Source organism: Callionymus lyra, chromosome 14, assembly GCF_982586985.1.
Source record: "Callionymus lyra chromosome 14, fCalLyr1.hap1.1, whole genome shotgun sequence".
In the NCBI taxonomy this organism is placed as follows: domain Eukaryota; kingdom Metazoa; phylum Chordata; class Actinopteri; order Syngnathiformes; family Callionymidae; genus Callionymus; species Callionymus lyra.
The window spans coordinates 1,249,743-1,267,242 of NC_141831.1; the positions used below are offsets into that span (position 1 = coordinate 1,249,743).

Consider the following 17,500-nt stretch of genomic DNA (forward strand, 5'->3'; position numbering starts at 1 on the left):
TTTCCTCACACTTCGCTCTTCCTCCCGCGAATCAACCTCGTCGCTCAACACAACACAACACAACACAACACAACACAACACAACACAACACAACACAACACAACACAACACAACACAACACAACACAACACAACACAACACAACACAACACAACACAACACAACACAACACAACACAACACTGCGATCCGACAACATACAGGTTGATCTTCGATCTCTGAAGGATCCTCGTGTCTTCAGTGACAGGCTGTTCAGGGCGTCCTCCGCCTCTCACCCGCGGTAGCTGGGATCAACGACGGGTGTCTGTCGAGGGTTAAGGTTAAAGTGTTAACTAGTTAAAACATCTTCCCAGAGAAGAATCAAACTGGTTATGTTTAACTGTGGCTAAAGATAGAAGTGAAGCCTCTTGACCTCCTGCGAGGACGAGGTGTCCTGGTCAGACTCGTGGTGAAGACGTGTCGCTCCTGTGTGACGATCGGTGTCCTGGAAACATTTGTGGTTGTGAGGTTTGTTTACATCTTCATCTGCGGTGTGAGTCTGCTACACAGTGGAGAGGCTGCATTATTCATGATGAAAGCGTGCATAGGTTATGATTCTGCTACATATTCATGGCGCTGTGAGGAGGAGGAAGCGGCGCCGACAGACAGAGCAGGAGCGCCGACACCTGCAGGTCCGTTGATGAAGCCTCCTGAGACTGAGCTGCTACCCTGTGGCGCCGGTCAATAGTGCGTCGCTGAAGGTTCGACTCCCGTGGACGCTCGGGTTTGTGTTAACGTGATCCCTGGAGGATCCACAACGATCTTCTGACACAATCTTACAACGTCAAGTCTGGCTGGTTCAACCAGTTCTCCTAACGTTTAGTTTCATGTGTCATTGATTCATCGCTGAAGATAGTTTAACCGTGTCGTCCAGGAATGAAAGTCAGTAAGTAATTTGTATTTATATAGATCTTTTCCAGACCAGAGGGACAAAGAACTTAAACAATCAAAACAATATTCAATAAAGTATATATTTTAAAGATCAAGATAATACTGAGAACAACACAGGAGTTCCAGAATATCAAGGAAAAGCCTGAACAAATAGAAACATCTTAAGATGTTTCTTGAAGGAGTCAGTAGATCATCAAACACAGATGTTTCTTGAAGGAGTCAGTAGATCATCAAACACAGATGTTTCTTGAAGGAGTCAGTAGATCATCAAACACAGATGTTTCTTGAAGGAGTCAGTAGATCATCAAACACAGAAGTTTCTTGAAGGAGTCAGTAGATCATCAAACACACATGTTTCTTGAAGGAGTCAGTAGATCATCAAACACAGATGTTTCTTGAAGGAGTCAGTAGATCATCAAACACAGATGTTTCTTGAAGGAGTCAGTAGATCATCAAACACAGATGTTTCTTGAAGGAGTCAGTAGATCATCAAACACACATGTTTCTTGAAGGAGTCAGTAGATCATCAAACACAGATGTTTCTTGAAGGAGTCAGTAGATCATCAAACACAGATGTTTCTTGAAGGAGTCAGTAGATCATCAAACACATAGATGTTTCTTGAAGGAGTCAGTAGATCATCAAACACACATGTTTCTTGAAGGAGTCAGTAGATCATCAAACACACATGTTTCTTGAAGGAGTCAGTAGATCATCAAACACAGATGTTTCTTGAAGGAGTCAGTAGATCATCAAACACAGATGTTTCTTGAAGGAGTCAGTAGATCATCAAACACAGAGATGGTTCCAAAGCTTAGGAGCAACAGTCTGGAAGGATTGCTCTCCTCTGGTCCAGAAGTAAGTAAGTAAGTAATATTTATTTATATAGCGCTTTTCGAGACCAGGGTCACAAAGCGCTTAGACAATCAAAACAATACTCAAAAAAGTACATACTTTAAAGATCAAGATCAAGATCAAGAACCATAAGTAGATTCTGATCCACAGACCTCAGAGCCCTAGCTGGGGTGTAAGTCTGGATCACATCACTGATGGAAGGTCTGACCATGAATAGATCTGAAAGTAAGAACCAGAATTTTAAAGTTGATCCTGAAAGAAACTAGTGAAGAGTTTGAAGGAGAAATGTGAGTTCTTCTACTAGAGCAGCTCAGAATTCTGGCTGCAGAGTTTAGTATCAACTGCAGGCCAGACATCTGTTAATAATATAACAATAAACAAATAAATATATGTTTACTGTTGTGTTGCTTTAAAGTAGCTCAAGAGTGTCATGAACTGTGGGATTTTGGACTTTTTAGATAGAAAGTAAATTTGTTAAACGTTTATTTTGTTGACACTGACGTATCAAACCTCGTTCTTCATCCATCACATCTTTAAAGGAACAGTTAGGGTTAAAGGTTGAATCCCAGTTGTGTTCTTGAGCAAGACACTTGTTTGCTCCTGACGTCGAGCTGGCCACTGCGTCGCAGCCTACTCCCATCAGCGTGTGATGCTGTTTGAGAAGTTGCTGCTTTATTTCTAATGAAAATAGTTTGTTGTTCCTAAGAATCCGTGAGCTTCAGTGAGTAAGAAAACCTGGCAGGACAAGTAGTTCCAGGACGAAGACATGGATTTGTGTTGCTCAGAAGAGAGACTTTCCATTAACTTTGCATCATGTTCCTCAGTTTAGCCGTGAAGAACAACACAGGTGTTGAGCGGCTTCAGGTGCGTCGACAGAACCGTCTGGAGACGATGATGGAACGACAGGAACCTGAAGCTTCGACTCACTAGAAGGTCTAGTATTTCATTCGTCTGCCGTCGACGTCCTTCTCTCCGTCCGTTCGTTGACTTGAATGAAAAATCTCAAGAAATATTGTCAAATGTATAGAAGTTTGAGGGTTTAGGAAGGTTTTGAAGACATGAACTTGTAACTTTCACCAACAAATAAATGCACACAGAGTGTCATCAAATGACTTAAACTCACCACATGTGTTGCTACTGTTTAATGGAAATAGTTTTAGAGGAGATTACAATAGTTTTATCAACTTAATACTGCTGAGGTTCCATAAGTTGTGTCAAGATATTTTTAAACAAAATCAGATTATTTTACTTTCTTTGTTGAACCTCAGACATGTTGGGTTCATAGATATATTTGATTGACACTTGAGATCTTCTACTTATAATCCACTTGAATCTGAGTCAGAAGGAAAAAAACCTGACAAAGTACATGTTTTAATATTTGAAATATAAACAGATTGAATCGGTTGTTATGGAGCCTTTGCTCCTTGTGATGTTGTTGATGTTGTTGGTCATTGTGTGTTTATTTATCTCATGGTTTGAGGATTTAAAAGTTTCTATGTCTAAACTGTTGTAGAAGATCCTTGTTGTCTGTTGACATCGTTTCAAACGCCGCCATGGTAACTCTCTCCTCCGTGTGTGTGTGTGTGTGTGTGTGTGTGTGTGTGTGTGTGTGTGTGTGTGCGTGTGTGTGCTGGTGTGTGTGTGTGTGTGAGTGTGTGTGTGTGCGTGTAGGTGTGTGTGTGTGTGTGCGTGTAGGTGTGTGTGTGTGTGTGCTGGTGTGTGTGTGTGTGCTGGTGTGTGTGTCGTCTGGTTTTGACAGACTCTTGAGTGGTGGGACTTTGCTCTGATCCCCTTTCTAGTCCACTTCCCAGTCCATCAGTGCTCCCCAGCCCCCTCAGTGTTGGGGCCCCCGGGCACATAATCTTCTGTCGGAGAGGTTCTCCTGTTGCCCAGCCCCCCGGAGCTCTCGCAGTGACCCCCTCTCTCCACTTTAGTCCTGTCCCCCCATTGGGAGATTATAGATATTGCAATCTTTAATATGGGCTTTATGCTCAGGGGCCATTATCAGTAATCTGCAGAGTCTGACCTGGATTCCCAGCCTGACCGGACGGACACATATACCATCTGTAACATCCACATGTATCAACCTCTGGTCCACAGAGAAGCTCTTTTCTGACGAGAACATACTGTGTCACGTCCAGAAGATGTTTCACCTCCAGAACATCATTGAATCACTTATTATTCCCTGCAGGTTCAAACTGTGGCAACTGTTGAGAACATGGAGGTTCGTTTAAAAAAGTATGAATGAGGTTTTTTCAGGAAACGTTGATAATGTGTCAGAGTAAAGAAGATAATGCCATCTGGATTCAGGAATCCTTTGAAGGATGCGTCACTCAAGCGCCACTTATTTCAGTGTGTTGTGTGAGCGAGTCATAGAACTCCAACATACTGTCCAATGAAACTCAAGGAAACACACCTGGTTATGACAGTGTTTGTACCAAAGATAAAATACTATCTTCTCTAGTTTACATTGTATTCATTTCAACCTTAATAAACAGATGAAGTTGTTTTTGCTTCAAAACAATAACAATGACTTACTAACAACAAATTATAACAACTTTACAAACTCGTCGACTAAATAATGTCAATGAAGATCTTTCGTGTGTGTTTCCATGTGTGTGTGTTTCCATGTGTGTGTGTGTCCGTGTGTGTGTGTCCATGTGTGTGTGTCCATGTGTGTGTGTCCATGTGTGTGTGTGTAACATCATGACATCAGCATCACATGAGGATTATTAATAAAACTGTCTTTCAATACAAGAACAACCTGTTACGATGAGTTTCACCTCATCTGTGATCGTAAGAAGAACATTTATAGTTTAGTAGTTTATTGAGAGTTTATCAAGAGTTTATCAAGAGTTTATCGAGAGTTTATCGAGAGTTTATCGAGAGTTTATCGAGAGTTTATCGAGAGTTTATCGAGAGTTTATCGAGAGTTTATCGAGAGTTTATCGAGAGTTTATCGAGAGTTTATCGAGAGTTTATCGAGAGTTTATCAAGAGTTTATCAAGAGTTTATCAAGAGTTTATCAAGAGTTTATCAAGAGTTTATCAATAGTTTATCGAGAGTTTATCGAGAGTTTATCGAGAGTTTATCGAGAGTTTATCGAGAGTTTATCGAGAGTTTATCAAGAGTTTATCAAGAGTTTATCAAGAGTTTATCAAGAGTTTATCGAGAGTTTATCGAGAGTTTATCGAGAGTTTATCAAGAGTTTATCGAGAGTTTATCAAGAGTTTATCAAGAGTTTATCGAGAGTTTATCGAGAGTTTATCGAGAGTTTATCGAGAGTTTATCAAGAGTTTATCAAGAGTTTATCAAGAGTTTATCAAGAGTTTATCGAGAGTTTATCGAGAGTTTATCGAGAGTTTATCGAGAGTTTATCAAGAGTTTATCAAGAGTTTATCAAGAGTTTATCAAGAGTTTATCAATAGTTTATCAAGAGTTTATCAAGAGTTTATCAAGAGTTTATCGAGAGTTTATCAAGAGTTTATCAAGAGTTTATCAAGAGTTTATCAATAGTTTATCAAGAGTTTATCAAGAGTTTATCAAGAGTTTATCGAGAGTTTATCAAGAGTTTATCAAGAGTTTATCAAGAGTTTATCGAGAGTTTATCGAGAGTTTATCGAGAGTTTATCAAGAGTTTATCAAGAGTTTATCAAGAGTTTATCAAGAGTTTATCAAGAGTTTATCAAGAGTTTATCAATAGTTTATCGAGAGTTTATCGAGAGTTTATCAAGAGTTTATCAAGAGTTTATCAAGAGTTTATCAAGAGTTTATCGAGAGTTTATCGAGAGTTTATCGAGAGTTTATCGAGAGTTTATCAAGAGTTTATCAAGAGTTTATCGAGAGTTTATCGAGAGTTTATCGAGAGTTTATCGAGAGTTTATCAAGAGTTTATCGAGAGTTTATCGAGAGTTTATCGAGAGTTTATCAAGAGTTTATCAAGAGTTTATCAAGAGTTTATCAAGAGTTTATCAAGAGTTTATCGAGAGTTTATCAAGAGTTTATCAAGAGTTTATCAAGAGTTTATCAAGAGTTTATCGAGAGTTTATCGAGAGTTTATCGAGAGTTTATCAAGAGTTTATCAAGAGTTTATCAAGAGTTTATCAATAGTTTATCAAGAGTTTATCAAGAGTTTATCAAGAGTTTATCAAGAGTTTATCAAGAGTTTATCGAGAGTTTATCAAGAGTTTATCAAGAGTTTATCGAGAGTTTATCAAGAGTTTATCAAGAGTTTATCAAGAGTTTATCAAGAGTTTATCAAGAGTTTATCAAGAGTTTATCAAGAGTTTATCAAGAGTTTATCGAGAGTTTATCAAGAGTTTATCAAGAGTTTATCAAGAGTTTATCAATAGTTTATCAAGAGTTTATCAAGAGTTTATCAATAGTTTATCAATAGTTTATCAAGAGTTTATCAAGAGTTTATCAAGAGTTTATCAAGAGTTTATCAAGAGTTTATCAAGAGTTTATCAAGAGTTTATCAATAGTTTATCAAGAGTTTATCAAGAGTTTATCAAGAGTTTATCAATAGTTTATCAATAGTTTATCAAGAGTTTATCAAGAGTTTATCAAGAGTTTATCAATAGTTTATCAAGAGTTTATCAAGAGTTTATCAAGAGTTTATCAATAGTTTATCAAGAGTTTATCAAGAGTTTATCAATAGTTTATCAAGAGTTTATCAAGAGTTTATCAAGAGTTTATCAAGAGTTTATCAAGAGTTTATCAAGAGTTTATCAATAGTTTATCAATAGTTTATCAAGAGTTTATCAAGAGTTTATCAAGAGTTTATCAATAGTTTATCAAGAGTTTATCAAGAGTTTATCAAGAGTTTATCAATAGTTTATCAAGAGTTTATCAAGAGTTTATCAATAGTTTATCAAGAGTTTATCAAGAGTTTATCAAGAGTTTATCAAGAGTTTATCAAGAGTTTATCAAGAGTTTATCAAGAGTTTATCAATAGTTAGTTCCAGTGATCATACGGTGAGATAAGTTGTTATCACTCGTCGTCTAGATAAACCTCAAGATCATCTAATCTCTGCTCTAATGACCTTCAATTTAAACCTCTTTCATTTTTCTCTCACTCTCCCTTCTTCAGATACGTTTGTAATCCGAGGGCCAATGAAGATGTGTGTGTGTGTGTGTGTGTGTGCATGTGTGTGTGTGTGTGTGTGTGTGTGTGTGTGTGTGCATGTGTGTGTGCATGTGTGTACATGTGTGTGTGTTAAATATGTAAGGAGATTAAATCGACTTAAATCTGCGTCTGGCATAGAAATTCAATCACATAACTATCGTTGTGTCTTTGTTTGTGTCCTGAGGTCACAGGCTCCTCCCCCTCCTCCTCCCCCCCCCTCCTCCCCCTCCTCCCCCTCCTCCCCCTCCCCCTCCTCCCCCTCCTCCCCCTCCTCCCCCTCCTCCCCCTCCCCCCCTCCTCCCCCTCCCCCCCTCCTCCCCCCCCTCCTCCAATCCTGCGTCACATGATCATATGTGACAAACATTTGTTATGATTATTGTTTTCATCGAAGCTTCTGTCGAGTCTTTGTCTCAGTTTGTCTGACATGAGGGTGTTGTCTCCACAGTACACAGTGAGGATGTGATGAGTAGATGTTTGTGACCAGGACAGAGTTGACATGAGGGTGTTGTCTCCACAGTACACAGTGAGGATGTGATGAGTAGATGTTTGTGACCAGGACAGAGTTGACATGAGGGTGTTGTCTCCACAGTACACAGTGAGGATGTGATGAGTAGATGTTTGTGACCAGAACAGAGTTGACATGAGGGTGTTGTCTCCACAGTACACAGTGAGGATGTGATGAGTAGATGTTTGTGACCAGGACAGAGTTGACATGAGGGTGTTGTCTCCACAGTACACAGTGAGGATGTGATGAGTAGATGTTTGTGACCAGAACAGAGTTGACATGAGGGTGTTGTCTCCACAGTACACAGTGAGGATGTGATGAGTAGATGTTTGTGACCAGAACAGAGTTGACATGAGGGTGTTGTCTCCACAGTACACAGTGAGGATGTGATGAGTAGATGTTTGTGACCAGGACAGAGTTGACATGAGGGTGTTGTCTCCACAGTACACAGTGAGGATGTGATGAGTAGATGTTTGTGACCAGAACAGAGTTGACATGAGGGTGTTGTCTCCACAGTACACAGTGAGGATGTGATGAGTAGATGTTTGTGACCAGAACAGAGTTGACATGAGGGTGTTGTCTCCACAGTACACAGTGAGGATGTGATGAGTAGATGTTTGTGACCAGGACAGAGTTGACATGAGGGTGTTGTCTCCACAGTACACAGTGAGGATGTGATGAGTAGATGTTTGTGACCAGAACAGAGTTGACATGAGGGTGTTGTCTCCACAGTACACAGTGAGGATGTGATGAGTAGATGTTTGTGACCAGAACAGAGTTGACATGAGGGTGTTGTCTCCACAGTACACAGTGAGGATGTGATGAGTAGATGTTTGTGACCAGGACAGAGTTGACATGAGGGTGTTGTCTCCACAGTACACAGTGAGGATGTGATGAGTAGATGTTTGTGACCAGAACAGAGTTGACATGAGGGTGTTGTCTCCACAGTACACAGTGAGGATGTGATGAGTAGATGTTTGTGACCAGAACAGAGTTGACATGAGGGTGTTGTCTCCACAGTACACAGTGAGGATGTGATGAGTAGATGTTTGTGACCAGGACAGAGTTGACATGAGGGTGTTGTCTCCACAGTACACAGTGAGGATGTGATGAGTAGATGTTTGTGACCAGAACAGAGTTGACATGAGGGTGTTGTCTCCACAGTACACAGTGAGGATGTGATGAGTAGATGTTTGTGACCAGAACAGAGTTGACATGAGGGTGTTGTCTCCGCAGTACACAGTGAGGATGTGATGAGTAGATGTTTGTGACCAGAACAGAGTTGACATGAGGGTGTTGTCTCCACAGTACACAGTGAGGATGTGATGAGTAGATGTTTGTGACCAGAACAGAGTTGACATGAGGGTGTTGTCTCCACAGTACACAGTGAGGATGCGATGAGTAGATGTTTGTGACCAGAACAGAGTTGACATGAGGGTGTTGTCTCCGCAGTACACAGTGAGGATGTGATGAGTAGATGTTTGTGACCAGAACAGAGTTGACATGAGGGTGTTGTCTCCGCAGTACACAGTGAGGATGTGATGAGTAGATGTTTGTGACCAGAACAGAGTTGACATGAGGGTGTTGTCTCCACAGTACACAGTGAGGATGTGATGAGTAGATGTTTGTGACCAGAACAGAGTTGACATGAGGGTGTTGTCTCCACAGTACACAGTGAGGATGTGATGAGTAGATGTTTGTGACCAGAACAGAGTTGACATGAGGGTGTTGTCTCCACAGTACACAGTGAGGATATGATGAGTAGATGTTTGTGACCAGAACAGAGTTGACATGAGGGTGTTGTCTCCACAGTACACAGTGAGGATGTGATGAGTAGATGTTTGTGACCAGAACAGAGTTGACATGAGGGTGTTGTCTCCACAGTACACAGTGAGGATGTGATGAGTAGATGTTTGTGACCAGGACAGAGTTGACATGAGGGTGTTGTCTCCACAGTACACAGTGAGGATGTGATGAGTAGATGTTTGTGACCAGAACAGAGTTGACATGAGGGTGTTGTCTCCACAGTACACAGTGAGGATGTGATGAGTAGATGTTTGTGACCAGAACAGAGTTGACATGAGGGTGTTGTCTCCACAGTACACAGTGAGGATGTGATGAGTAGATGTTTGTGACCAGAACAGAGTTGACATGAGGGTGTTGTCTCCACAGTACACAGTGAGGATGTGATGAGTAGATGTTTGTGACCAGAACAGAGTTGACATGAGGGTGTTGTCTCCACAGTACACAGTGAGGATGTGATGAGTAGATGTTTGTGACCAGAACAGAGTTGACATGAGGGTGTTGTCTCCACAGTACACAGTGAGGATGTGATGAGTAGATGTTTGTGACCAGAACAGAGTTGACATGAGGGTGTTGTCTCCACAGTACACAGTGAGGATGTGATGAGTAGATGTTTGTGACCAGGACAGAGTTGACATGAGGGTGTTGTCTCCACAGTACACAGTGAGGATGTGATGAGTAGATGTTTGTGACCAGAACAGAGTTGACATGAGGGTGTTGTCTCCACAGTACACAGTGAGGATGTGATGAGTAGATGTTTGTGACCAGAACAGAGTTGACATGAGGGTGTTGTCTCCACAGTACACAGTGAGGATGTGATGAGTAGATGTTTGTGACCAGGACAGAGTTGACATGAGGGTGTTGTCTCCACAGTACACAGTGAGGATGTGATGAGTAGATGTTTGTGACCAGAACAGAGTTGACATGAGGGTGTTGTCTCCGCAGTACACAGTGAGGATGTGATGAGTAGATGTTTGTGACCAGAACAGAGTTGACATGAGGGTGTTGTCTCCACAGTACACAGTGAGGATGTGATGAGTAGATGTTTGTGACCAGAACAGAGTTGACATGAGGGTGTTGTCTCCACAGTACACAGTGAGGATGTGATGAGTAGATGTTTGTGACCAGAACAGAGTTGACATGAGGGTGTTGTCTCCACAGTACACAGTGAGGATGTGATGAGTAGATGTTTGTGACCAGAACAGAGTTGACATGAGGGTGTTGTCTCCACAGTACACAGTGAGGATGTGATGAGTAGATGTTTGTGACCAGGACAGAGTTGACATGAGGGTGTTGTCTCCACAGTACACAGTGAGGATGTGATGAGTAGATGTTTGTGACCAGAACAGAGTTGACATGAGGGTGTTGTCTCCACAGTACACAGTGAGGATGTGATGAGTAGATGTTTGTGACCAGAACAGAGTTGACATGAGGGTGTTGTCTCCACAGTACACAGTGAGGATGTGATGAGTAGATGTTTGTGACCAGGACAGAGTTGACATGAGGGTGTTGTCTCCACAGTACACAGTGAGGATGTGATGAGTAGATGTTTGTGACCAGAACAGAGTTGACATGAGGGTGTTGTCTCCACAGTACACAGTGAGGATGTGATGAGTAGATGTTTGTGACCAGAACAGAGTTGACATGAGGGTGTTGTCTCCACAGTACACAGTGAGGATGTGATGAGTAGATGTTTGTGACCAGGACAGAGTTGACATGAGGGTGTTGTCTCCACAGTACACAGTGAGGATGTGATGAGTAGATGTTTGTGACCAGAACAGAGTTGACATGAGGGTGTTGTCTCCGCAGTACACAGTGAGGATGTGATGAGTAGATGTTTGTGACCAGAACAGAGTTGACATGAGGGTGTTGTCTCCACAGTACACAGTGAGGATGTGATGAGTAGATGTTTGTGACCAGAACAGAGTTGACATGAGGGTGTTGTCTCCACAGTACACAGTGAGGATGTGATGAGTAGATGTTTGTGACCAGAACAGAGTTGACATGAGGGTGTTGTCTCCACAGTACACAGTGAGGATGTGATGAGTAGATGTTTGTGACCAGAACAGAGTTGACATGAGGGTGTTGTCTCCACAGTACACAGTGAGGATGTGATGAGTAGATGTTTGTGACCAGGACAGAGTTGACATGAGGGTGTTGTCTCCACAGTACACAGTGAGGATGTGATGAGTAGATGTTTGTGACCAGGACAGAGTTGACATGAGGGTGTTGTCTCCACAGTACACAGTGAGGATGTGATGAGTAGATGTTTGTGACCAGGACAGAGTTGACATGAGGGTGTTGTCTCCACAGTACACAGTGAGGATGTGATGAGTAGATGTTTGTGACCAGAACAGAGTTGACATGAGGGTGTTGTCTCCACAGTACACAGTGAGGATGTGATGAGTAGATGTTTGTGACCAGAACAGAGTTGACATGAGGGTGTTGTCTCCACAGTACACAGTGAGGATGTCAGCTCCACCAGACTGTACTTTGTGAACGCCTCCCTGCAAAGGGTCACCTACTTCAGCTCGGTGGGGGTGTCCCTGCCCTGTCCAGCAGGGGGCACCCCCGGTGCCATCCTGCGCTGGTACCTGGCCACCGGCGACGACATCTACGACGTGCCCCACATCCGCCACGTCTACGCCAACGGGACCCTGCAGCTGTACCCCTTCTCACCCTCCGCCTACAACAGCTACATCCATGACAACGACTACTTCTGCACGGCGGAGAACCAGGCGGGGAAGATCCGCAGCCCCAACATCCGCATCAAAGCCGGTGAGTCGCACCACAGTGTTGTGTTTGTGTTGTTGCACCGTAGAGTGTGTAACCCTAACCCTCTGAGGCGGCCATCTTGGGAAAGCAGCCGGACTCAAGAGTTTGACTTTAGTTTTGTTTCACGCTGGAGTCACTAGTGTTGTTCATGTGTTCGTGAATATATTTTGTGTAACAACATCTTAGTGTAGTTTGACCTGCAGGAGGATCTACAGACACGACATCATAACCTTGTTACTCTTCGTCGTCAGTTTCATCGTGTTCTTCATTAGTTTCAGTGAATGTTTCAGTTTTTAATCTTTAATCGTATTCTTTGAGTCACTTGTTTGTTTCTATGCAACAATCATAGAATGTTACACTATGACCTAACCTTACTTTAATCACATGCTTTTCAACTATAATCAAACTATTTTGTGTGTCATGTGATCATGATGTCGTGTGATCATCATGTCATGTGATCATCATGTCGTGTGATCATGATGTCATGTGATCATGATGTCATGTGATCATGATGTCAGGTGATCATGATGTCATGTGATCATGATGTCATGTGATCATGATGTCATGTGATCATGATGTCATGTGATCATCATGTCACGTGATCATCATGTCATGTGATCATCATGTCACGTGATCATCATGTCATGTGATCATCATGTCACGTGATCATCATGTCATGTGATCATCATGTCATGTGATCATGATGTCATGTGATCATCATGTCATGTGATCATGATGTCATGTGATCATCATGTCACGTGATCATCATGTCATGTGATCATCATGTCATGTGATCATGATGTCATGTGATCATCATGTCACGTGATCATCAAGTCATGTGATCATCATGTCATGTGATCATCATGTCATGTGATCATGATGTCATGTGATCATCATGTCATGTGATCATGATGTCATGTGATCATCATGTCACGTGATCATCATGTCATGTGATCATCATGTCACGTGATCATGATGTCATGTGATCATCATGTCACGTGATCATCAAGTCATGTGATCATCATGTCATGTGATCATCATGTCATGTGATCATCATGTCATGTGATCATCATGTCACGTGATCATCATGTCATGTGATCATCATGTCATGTGATCATCATGTCACGTGATCATCATTTCTTTTGATCATGATGTCATGTGATCATCATGTCATGTGATCATCATGTCATGTGATCATCATGTCATGTGATCATCATGTCACGTGATCATCATTTCTTTTGATCATGATGTCATGTGATCATCATGTCACGTGATTATCATGTCATGTGATCATGATGTCATGTGATCATCATTTCTCTTGATCATGATGTCAAGTGATCATCATGTCATGTGATCATGATGTCATGTGATCATCATGTCATGTGATCATGATGTCATGTGATCATCATTTCTCTTGATCATGATGTCAAGTGATCATGATGTCATGTGATCATCATGTCATGTGATCATCATGTCATGTGATCATGATGTCATGTGATCATCGTGTCATGTGATCATCGTGTCATGTGATCATGATGTCATGTGATCATCGTGTCATGTGATCATCGTGTCATGTGATCATGATGTCATGTGATCATCATGTCATGTGATCATCATGTCATGTGATCATGATGTCATGTGATCATCGTGTCATGTGATCATCGTGTCATGTGATCATGATGTCACGTGATCATCATTTCTTTTGATCATGATGTCATGTGATCATCATGTCACGTGATTATCATGTCATGTGATCATGATGTCATGTGATCATCATTTCTCTTGATCATGATGTCAAGTGATCATCATGTCATGTGATCATGATGTCATGTGATCATCATGTCATGTGATCATGATGTCATGTGATCATCATTTCTCTTGATCATGATGTCAAGTGATCATGATGTCATGTGATCATCATGTCATGTGATCATCATGTCATGTGATCATGATGTCATGTGATCATCGTGTCATGTGATCATCGTGTCATGTGATCATGATGTCATGTGACCCACATGTCATGTGACACATCAGCTGCTTCAACAGGTTCAGATCTTCTCTCTCAGTCTAAATAAATCTCTGTTCACTTCTCTGGTTAAACTAACAAACTACTAACTAACTACTAACTAACTACTAATAGTTCTTTGGACGCGACGGTTCGAGGCTCATTAAGTCAAATCACTGGAAGAGACGCACGAGTTGAAACAAAAGATGTAACATCTGGATGAGCTTCACGGTCCAGTCCCTCCCCCTCCTGCCTCAACATCTGTTTTCATATTCTGCCTCCCAACACCGTCCTCAACTAATACTCATATTCGTCTAATACTCGTGCAGGATTTGAGCCTCACCAGCCTGGTGCCTTTATTCCCACATGACCCAGAAGCCTGAGGATTAGTATGAAGCAAACATCATTCACTCCTGGTGTCTCTGGACCAGAGTATCATCATGTTTGTCACATCATACCTTTGTTTAACTGTTGATTATTATATCGAATCACTCTTTATTATAGTGTTTATTACCACCGTTTATATTATTGTCTTTATGTCAACTTTCATCTTAAATATTATCTTCATTTTCTTCTCAATCCTCATAATTCAATTTCATTTGTATTATTTATTTCCTTAAATTGCTTTTTAATCTAATCTTTATCAACATTTATCTTCATACAAATGTTGTGTAAAAACCTTAAATTCTTCAACTTTAAATTACGTCTATATACTTTAATAATGATATTTAATTACGCTTACATTATTTCTATATTTGTAACCACTTTTATAGTTATTTCCTTTTTTCTTGAAGTTAAATATCTTTAAATGTGAATTTAAACACATATTCAAATGGTTTTATTGTGTGTATTCTCTGGTTTAAATACATTTAAAATGATTTTATTGATCAAATATATATATATGAAGACGTTCATTGATCGACAGATAAGGATCGTTGTGATACTGGAGAGAGTTTGAAGTAGTTCTTGTGTATTAAATCCGTGTATAAATCATCCTAAATCAACTTGATGGACTTCCTGCAGCCGCTCGTGTTACCAGGGAAGAGATTCTTCAGCAGTTTCTTAGCAACGTCCGGATTCTTCGCTGCTTTCATTTTACTAATGAGTCTCATTTACAGAGTGTGAAATATTGCATGAAGCCGCATAAATAACCTGCTCTCCCAGCATGCATCTGTGATCCTCCGGGTCCAGGACGTATGGACGTCACGTCTGATGAGCGTTGTGTCGTCGTCGTGCACGACACGTTGTGCGTCGCTCTAACACTTGTGTGTAGTCTTCAGGGAGCCCTACACCGTCAGGGTGGCGGACCAGAGGTCCATGAGGGGCAACGTGGCCGTCTTCAAGTGCCTGATCCCTGCGGCCGTGCAGGAGTACGTCAGCGTCGTGTCCTGGGAGAGAGACACGGTCTCCATCGTCCCAGGTGAGATCTTCATGTGTCTCAACCCGTGTCTCCTCCGTGCTCACTGGTCTGCATCACTGGACCTTCTGCTCTCACATCTTCACCATCATCACACAATATTGTTCGCACACGTTTACAACGAAGACGTTCACTGTGATCGACACAAACCCTCATGTGAGGATGAAGGTCCATCAGACCTCCTTCCTCCACTGGTCTCCTTCCTGATAGTCTCAGCAGCTCCAGGGCCTCCATGACTCACACAGATGGTCAATAGTTCTCACGTGTGTCTTCATTGACCTTGTTTGTATTTGTGAGCGAGAAGAAGAAGGAGCTTCGTTCTCTGCATGAGTGCGAGATGGTTTCATGGAGCTGACAGGTCCATTAGAGTCCACCAGCAGGTCCATTAGAGTCCACTAGCAGGTCCATCAGAGTCCACTAGCAGGTCCATCAGAGTCCACCAGCAGGTCCATCAGAGTCCACTAGCAGGTCCATTAGAGTCCACTAGCAGGTCCATCAGAGTCCACTAGCAGGTCCATTAGAGTCCACTAGCAGGTCCATCAGAGTCCACTAGCAGGTCCATCAGAGTCCACCAGCAGGTCCATTAGAGTCCACCAGCAGGTCCATTAGAGTCCACCAGCAGGTCCATTAGAGTCCACCAGCAGGTCCATTAGAGTCCACCAGCAGGTCCATCAGAGTCCACCAGCAGGTCCATCAGAGTCCACCAGCAGGTCCATCAGAGTCCACTAGCAGGTCCATCAGAGTCCACTAGCAGGTCCATCAGAGTCCACTAGCAGGTCCATCAGAGTCCACCAGCAGGTCCATCAGAGTCCACCAGCAGGTCCATCAGAGTCCACCAGCAGGTCCATCAGAGTCCACCAGCAGGTCCATCAGAGTCCACTAGCAGGTCCATCAGAGTCAATTCTTCATTATTCAAATAAAAAGTAAAAGAATACACTCTTTATAAATATAAGATACAAAAATACACTCTTGATTAAATACAAGATACAATCTTACTTGTATGAGGTACAAAAATACACAAAAAATAAATACAAGACACATAAGTCATGATGAAATATAAAATATTGCCACATACACAATGTTCTAAAACCATAGTCAAAATAAAACCGTCTCCACACAGTTGTGTCGACCGAAGGATGTTGAGACGAAGACGCTGTTGTTCAGTGTCTGTGGGTCAATGGAAGAAGACAATAGTCAACAACACAGTGAAGGACGCCAGGCTAGTAGGGCAACAATGGCCTGAGGTCGAGGCAGATGGTGTTTGAGTCCATATGTTGTGGATCTGCTCACGTTCACGAGTCTCTGAGACCACATGACGTTGAAGGTCTGATGTTCTTCAGAATCCTGTCTTCAGATCATCTCATGATGATGGATCGACATGTTTTCACCTCAATGTGTTTGACTTGAAGCGAGGGATCCAGTGTCTCCTCGCTTCACTGATGTTCTTGTCATGTTTCATGGATTCAATCTTCACATGATGAACATGATCCAGAAGATCGAGGAATATAGAGGAATATATAGAGGAATATAGAGGAATATAGAAGAATATAGAGGAATATAGAGGAATATAGAGGAATATATAGAGGAATATAGAGGAATATAGAGGAATATAGAGGAATATATAGAGGAATATAGAGGAATATAGAGGAATATATAGAGGAATATAGAGGAATATAGAGGAATATAGAAGTATAGAGGAATATATAGAGGAATATAGAGGAATATAGAGGAATATAGAAGAATATAGAGGAATATATAGAGGAATATAGAAGAATATAGAAGAATATAGAGGAATATATAGAGGAATATAGAAGAATATAGAAGAATATAGAGGAATATATAGAGGAATATAGAGGAATATAGAAGAATATAGAAGAATATAGAAGAATATAGAAGAATATAGAAGAATATAGAAGAATATAGAAGAATATAGAGGAATATAGAGGAATATAGAGGAATATATAGAGGAATATAGAGGAATATAGAGGAATATAGAGGAATATAGAGGAGTATAGAAGAATATATAGAAGAATATAGAGGAATATAGAAGAATATAGAAGAATATAGAAGAATATAGAAGAATATA

General features: G+C 41.3%; 1 protein-coding gene across 2 annotated transcripts in view; it reads left to right on the top strand.

The window, feature by feature from the left end:
- Positions 1-17,500, top strand: part of LOC148065646 (cell adhesion molecule DSCAML1-like) — a 113,362-nt gene that overhangs the window by 4,420 nt on the left and 91,442 nt on the right. For both annotated transcript variants that reach the window (XM_087806764.1, XM_087806763.1), the window contains exons 2-3: positions 11,675-11,995; positions 15,271-15,417. In XM_087806764.1, coding sequence (XP_087662890.1) covers positions 11,675-11,995; positions 15,271-15,417 — 468 coding nt within the window. The remainder of the gene's footprint in view (positions 1-11,674; positions 11,996-15,270; positions 15,418-17,500) is intronic.